General features: G+C 44.0%; 1 protein-coding gene across 1 annotated transcript; it reads right to left on the minus strand.

Annotated features, from left to right (window-relative positions):
• Positions 1 to 942: 942 nt before the first annotated feature.
• Positions 943 to 3,023, minus strand: LOC147612339 (uncharacterized). Its single transcript, XM_086782887.1, has 4 exons — positions 2,879 to 3,023; positions 2,373 to 2,597; positions 1,984 to 2,276; positions 943 to 1,698 (listed from the first exon to the last, which is right to left on the minus strand). The coding sequence occupies exons 1-4, from the start codon at positions 3,021 to 3,023 to the stop codon at positions 943 to 945; spliced, it is 1,419 nt and encodes a 472-aa protein (XP_086639013.1).
• Between the last annotated feature and the right edge of the window lie 3,518 nt (positions 3,024 to 6,541).

Here is a 6,541-nt window from a genome sequence, read left to right on the forward strand (position 1 = left end):
AAGAACCCTAGAGTGTTCCACTCCAAAACAGCTGGAAGGAGACGCCTAGCTGCTTTTTGGCTTCTCCACCTCCCAGATTAGCAACTCCTGGAGTCAATTCTCGCATGATGGGCTGCCCACCTTGAGTAATGGGCAAGTTTCATTAAAAATTGATGCACTTGATGTGAATACTTTATAAACTGTCCGCCCAAACTTAAGTGTATGAACACTTTATAATTTGTCCGCCCAAACTTAAGTGTATGTGAACACCTCCACTCATAAACCTTAGTATAATAAAAAGTATAATAAAATTTAAGCTGCAAATTGAGTTTGGGGTCACTTACCACCTGCAAAACACATAAGACCATTGCCTCAGTCCCAAACGCGTGTGCATACACACATCCACAGGGTTTCCAGGCATCCTTGGAGCCCATGGACAATCACAAGAAGAAATACCAGGCATTGTCGAGGCAACTAAGACAAGTCATTCATGCATGTCAAAACACACACAAATGCTTAATGCACAATATTTTGGATTCCATCTCCCAACTTATTCATCTTGTACAGAACCTGTCTCGGGCACCACCCATATAGGTACAAAGAATGCTCACCAGGGTGTCCACCCTTCCATGAGACTTCATGAGCATGCCAGGAACTCTCATCAGGGTATCTACCCTGCCATGAAGCCCTTCCACATGTACTAAGCCATGCCAGGAACTCACACTAGGATATCAATCCTTCCATGGAGCCCTTCCACATGTAACAAACCATGCCTGGAGCTCACACCAAGATCGCAATCCTTCCATGGAGTCTTTCCACATGTACTAAACCATGCCTGGAACACACACCAGGGTCTATATACCTACCCTTTCATGGTGTTCCTCCACATGTGTACAGTCAGAAATATGACATTCTACCCGGCTTCTAATCAGTTGTCCGCATTTGAAAAGCGGCCAAATAAACCTATAGAAGATCCGGATAATCCTTGAAGTAGTCTTCATCTACCCATTTCGCATCTAGAGCAGGGTAGTTCTTAAACTTCACAAGGAATCTGCAGCTAAGCCTGCCACCAACAACTCTCCGTTCCTTATGAAACACAGTCTGTTCTGGTTGAAGCACTTCTTCAAGCTCATCGATTTGAAGTTGGTCCTCAATAACCAGCTCAAGCGGCTGAAGACGCACATATTTTTTGAGGAGGCTAACATGAAAAGAATTATGTATGCGCCAGTGCTTAGGCAAAGCAAGCCTGAAAGGCACCTCATTAAACCGTTCCAACACTTGGAATGGCCCATAGTACCTAGGAGACAACTTTGGGCACTTGCCTTCCTTGCCAAGTTGCTTCCGAAGGCGTGCCTTCTCAAACTTGAGAAGCACCCAATCATCCTCTTTGAAATCCACATGTCTGCGATGTTTATCTGCAGCTTTCTTATGTTTTTCCCGAGTTCTTTGTATGGCTGTCCGTACATGCGAGAAAGCTGTATCCAGATCTCTAACATACTCATCCGCAACAAAGATTTCATCCTTCGTGCGAAGGATAGGTGGAAGCGCCATCCTGCCATAAACAATCTCAAAGGGTGCTTTTCCAGTGGACATGTGCACCGTATTGTTATAAGCAAACTCCACAAGAGGCAAGTACTCCCAATCTGATTTTCGCTCAGCCACATAGCATTTGAGCAAATCAAGTGCAGCTGAATTTGCAATTTCACTTTGTGCATCTGTCTGAGAATGATAAGCTAATGAAAAATTTAGCTTTGTGCCCATGTTATCAAATAAAGCTTGCCAAAACAAAGTTGTGGTTCTCGGATGTGGATCACCTACAACAGTCTTGGGCATACCATGATGCTTGAAAATCTGTCCAAGAATATTCTTGCCATGGCTATGGACTCCCATGGCTGATTTGGAGTAGGCGACAGTTGAAGCAAACTGGGTGCCTTATGCCTGTCAAACTTCACTTTTTGGCAAACCATACATTCGGTCTTTGCGCATGTTTGGCTAGAAAAGTACCTCTCCAAAGCGTGCGTAGTGGCAAGAATTCCCCTGTCCTGAATATGGCGGTGCATGGCATTCATCCATCACCTTAACCCATAAATCCTTATGCACACATAAGCGATTTTGCATCATCAAATATCCATCCCGTATGCAATAGTTCGGGGTGGAAATGCCCTTCTGTAAATCAGCCCCTACAAGCTGAAAATCATCATTCATATCATATGAATTTTGCATGTCAGAAAGATCTTGATGATAGACAACAGTGATAGCATGCACTTGTGGCCTTCTAGAAAGTGCATTTGTCTTCTCTGTATGCAAAATTTGAAAATGAAACATAGAGAGGAAATTTGCCTATCTCATATGCTTCTCTGATAATTTAGTTTGCGTCAAAAAGTACCGCAAACTCTGGTGATCTGTTGTGACAACAAATTCAATCCCAAGAAGATAATGCTTCCACACAGTAAGGGCATGAATCACTACCAATAACTCTTTTTCATAAACGTGCAAGTGAAGCTCTGCATGTTGAATACAGCTGCTTTCAAAAGCTATGGCATGACCTTCTCGATTCAAAACAGCTCCAATGTTGTCTCCACATGCATCACACTCAACCGAAAAGGGTTTATGTAAATCTGGAATAATCAATACCAGCCCTAATACGATACAAGCTTTCAGCTTATGGAAAGCTTCCTTTTCGTCATCATTCCACTTAAAGATAGCTTTCTTCTTAGTGCGATCATGCAAAGGTGAGGCAATATGCACATAACCCAACTTTTGACTTGATGAACAAACTTCAACTCTAGCCAATCCTGGTGGATAGCCTATATTTTGCTTAGATCCATGCGTACCCCATCCTTGGATATGATATGACCAAGATAATGAATCTCAGATAAGAAGCATTCACTCTTCTTACCATTTATGTAGAGCTTATGCTGTCTAAGATCTTCAAAAACTATCACCAAATGTTGTCTATGCTCTTCTTCATCCTTTGAAAAGACAATGATGTCATCAAAGAATGTGTCAATAAATTTTCGGTGTTTCTTGAATATGCGGTCCATCATTCGATTAAAAGTGGCAGAAGCATTAGTAAGGCCGAAAGGCACTACCAAAAGCTAATATAGCCCAAAAACGGTTCGAAAAGCCATCTTATGGGCATCCTAAGGTGCTACTCTGATTTGATGGTAGCCACTTTTAAGATCAATGTTGCTAAAACAAGAAGCTTCTCCGAGTTCGAAAAGTCGTCTTATGGAGATCTATGCGCGGAATAGGAAACCTGTTCTTAATCGTGATTTTATTCAAGGCACAATAATCCACACACATGCGATACGAACCATCCTTCTTCTGTACCAATAAAAATGGCGAACAATAGGGAGAAGAGCTAGGGCATACTATTCCTTTCTCAAGCAAGTCGCTAACTTACATCATAATCTCCTCTTGTTGGCTGGCACTCACCCGATAAGGGGGTCCATTAGGAGGAGAACTACCTGGAATTAGATCAATGCGATGATCTTCGGGTCTCAACATATTCAACTTCATCTTTGACAATAACCAGTAAGAACAAGTAGACTTTTTCATTACTTTGGGAATATGTACATGATTGACAATAGGTATGGTGCTTTTTGGAGCACCAGCATCTATGACCACTTCTCTACCTCTATGCAAAAAGGTAATTTTCTTGGACTTACAGTCCTTTGGCTCCACACGAGCATGCCAAGGCATTCCCAACAATACATCACATCCCGTGAGTGGAGCAACCAAAAAGCTGTCATGATCTAGATAGCCCTGGATATGAATGTGAAGTTTCCCAATGATAGGAGTTACATTAGCCCCTTTTTCAGCAAAAGCGGCATCAACATTCATTTACATACCATAATCTGATACATAAAACCCAATAGCTGTGGCCATCTCTTCAGTGATGAAATTATCTATGGATGCATCATCAAAAAGAAAGAGAGCGGGCTGATCCTTCAATTGTCCCCAAGCCTTGCATATGGTTCTACTCTCAGCAGGTTGTCTAGTATTTCTCTGCACATCGGGAAGAGAGCGGGCTGATCCTTGAATTGCCCCCAGCCTTGCATATGGTTCTACTCTCAGCAGGTTGTCTAGTATTTCCCTGCACATCGGGAATCACATTCACATTAGGCTTCTCTTCCTTGTCCCCTGCATTCTTGGGATTCTTTGGACACTTAGGATACAAGTGGTCCATTGCCGCAACCAAAACATTTTCCATCTCGTATGTAATCAAGCCTCTACTGTTTGGACAGTCCATGATAAAAAAAATCTATTCCCTGGCTTCTTAAACGAGCCTGCCTTTGTGTCCGAGGAGCCGTTTCGGTCACTTTTATGGGGCTGTCCCTCCTTTTTGGTCATAACCAGCCCTCTTCTTGCCTTTGTATGGATCTGAAAATGGCATGTTTTTGGGCAAAACATGCAACTGTTCCGCCACAGTAGCCGATGAATGAGCTTTTGAAGTGTCTGATTTGAGTACACCTCAAGGTTGTCGTGTATTACAAACTGTAAGCCTGCTTCAAACTTTCTTTTCTTCTCTTCTTCATCAAGAGACAAGAAGGGAGTTACTTTCAGCAGCACCTTCTAAAATTTGGCCACATAAGTCTGCACAGACTCTCCTGAAAGACCACAGGACCATGGCTAGGGTTCTATGTAGGTATGGCTATGGTGGCTGAAAGGCTAAGGCAGCCATGATGTAGAGAGAGAGAGAGAGAGAGAGAGAAAGAAAGAAAACTATATTAACGTCCTTTAGAGGCCACATCTGACCTATAGGACTAATCAGATACATCCATGTGATTACATTCCACTTCGGGGGCAACAAAATGAAAATAGAGATAAAACTAAAAATAGTTCAAATTCCCTACATGACCGTAGGAGAATCCTAGATAACATGAAGGATTTCTCTAGCAGCTACTCTTCATTACTACCATGTTTGGTTGTCCTGAAATCTGCAATAACAGCTCTACCTCTACGGTAGACTGCCCATTTTCCTTGTTTCCTTGCTTCGTATTCTTTATTGAGTTCTTGTTTCCTGTTTTTTAGTCAATGATATATTAACGTCTCTAAGAGGCCATAATGGCCTATGAGACCAAAACTGAGAGTACATCTGAAGTTGGTGTCTCATCAAAGAGAACAAGACTAAAAAGTACAATAAATTGATTGTCCTACAGTTATAAGAACAGAACTGGAAGACTCCGAGATGATACTGAGTAGAAAATACTTGAAAATACTGGAAAATGTATATCGGGTAGATCCATGTATGCTGATCAGTTGAAGTGTGGCCCTCTTCTTAGATCAAGTATCTCCGCCATGGGGCTGTCTAGAATGGAGAGGTCGTAGAAGCGAGGTAGGCGCCTCCGATGCCGAGCAATAATGGCTCTGATCTGGCGATGTTGAGGATGCCGTGGTTGGGATCCTGGTGGGCGTGGCTGACGAGCACGACATAAGATAACTGCTCTATCAGTGGTGACTCCTTGGGAGCGTGGTCGGTGCTCTGATGGCCGAATGGAGGAGGTATCAGGAGGTGTGTGGGCTAGGTTGCTAGTGCTGGTGCCGAAGAAATCTGTCAGGGTCCTCTTTCTAGGTACATCATGGCTCGGCCTCCTGTCTGCCAAGAGGGTCTCTCTATGTCTCCTGAGCTCAAGTAGAAACAATCCGAGGCATCTCTGATCCTCCAACTCCATGACCCCGCGTAACGGTCCAAAACCCTCTCGGAAGAGGCAGTGATATCTCCCTCGGATCTCATAATAGACTGTACATCAGCAAATGTAGTGTTCCTCTGTCTCTACCTCCTGGTAGCATAGCTGACAAATGCGGTCATCCACGATCTGATGCACATATCGCCCTGTCTCAATCCGCAGCTGGTGTGATGAGGTCCGGATGTGTCCAATGGCACAACGTATCCCATGTGATAGGTGTACATCCATGTACGCCGGGCGGGTGATAAAATCATCCGGTGAGAGGTGTAGAAAATGGCTCTTGTAATGAGTCATTTTCGTGCCCAAGGGCTCAAGGGGGCTAGTCCATGTCCTCTCTGTGTCCACTCTGATGATATCCATCCTGATCACGCGGTTTTGCTCTAAGCGGGTGAGATCCAAAAATGGGCAATCCAGACTGTACTGAAAGGGTGGTAGTGCCTCTATCCACAAACCATGTAGGTCAAAACATGATCTCATCTGAGCGTACCAGCAATGAGTATCTCCATCCTCTGCCAACTGTATGGATGAGGTCAATGCCAATCGGGAGTATCTCTACTGAGGGAGCTCCCATAGCCGCTGTAAAAAGGTAACTGCCTGGAATAGGGCCTCGGTTACTACTGGTGGGGCACCCAGCTCAGACTGAACAATCTCATGTGCTACTGATGATTTGCTCCGAATCATGCGGGCAATCATCATAATCAATGGTCTCTCCATTTGCCTCCATCCCTCATCTGTCCCTCTCTGAGATCTGTGATGTATACTGGGCCCCCAAATTGGAGCTCCGTACGGGAGGGTTGGTGTGACAAGCGTATCAAATAGCCACAATTTGGTGCGTGGCTCCTGAAACTGTATGTGTGCACACTGCCTCT

This window comes from Cibotium barometz, chromosome 45, assembly GCF_041138505.1.
Source record: "Cibotium barometz isolate CiBa-2024 chromosome 45, ASM4113850v1, whole genome shotgun sequence".
In the NCBI taxonomy this organism is placed as follows: domain Eukaryota; kingdom Viridiplantae; phylum Streptophyta; class Polypodiopsida; order Cyatheales; family Cibotiaceae; genus Cibotium; species Cibotium barometz.

Bases quoted from the DNA above. Each gene is read 5' to 3' on its own strand.
- LOC147612339 (XM_086782887.1), bottom strand. From the start codon at position 3,023: ATGGACCGCATATTCAAGAAACACCGAAAATTTATTGACACATTCTTT. The intron at 2,598-2,878 runs GTAAGAAGAGTG...TGATTATTCCAG, and splicing joins GCATAAGCTCTACATAAATG to ATTTACATAAACCCTTTTCG. The intron at 1,699-1,983 runs GTACTTTTCTAG...TATCATTCTCAG, and splicing joins ACTACGCACGCTTTGGAGAG to ACAGATGCACAAAGTGAAAT.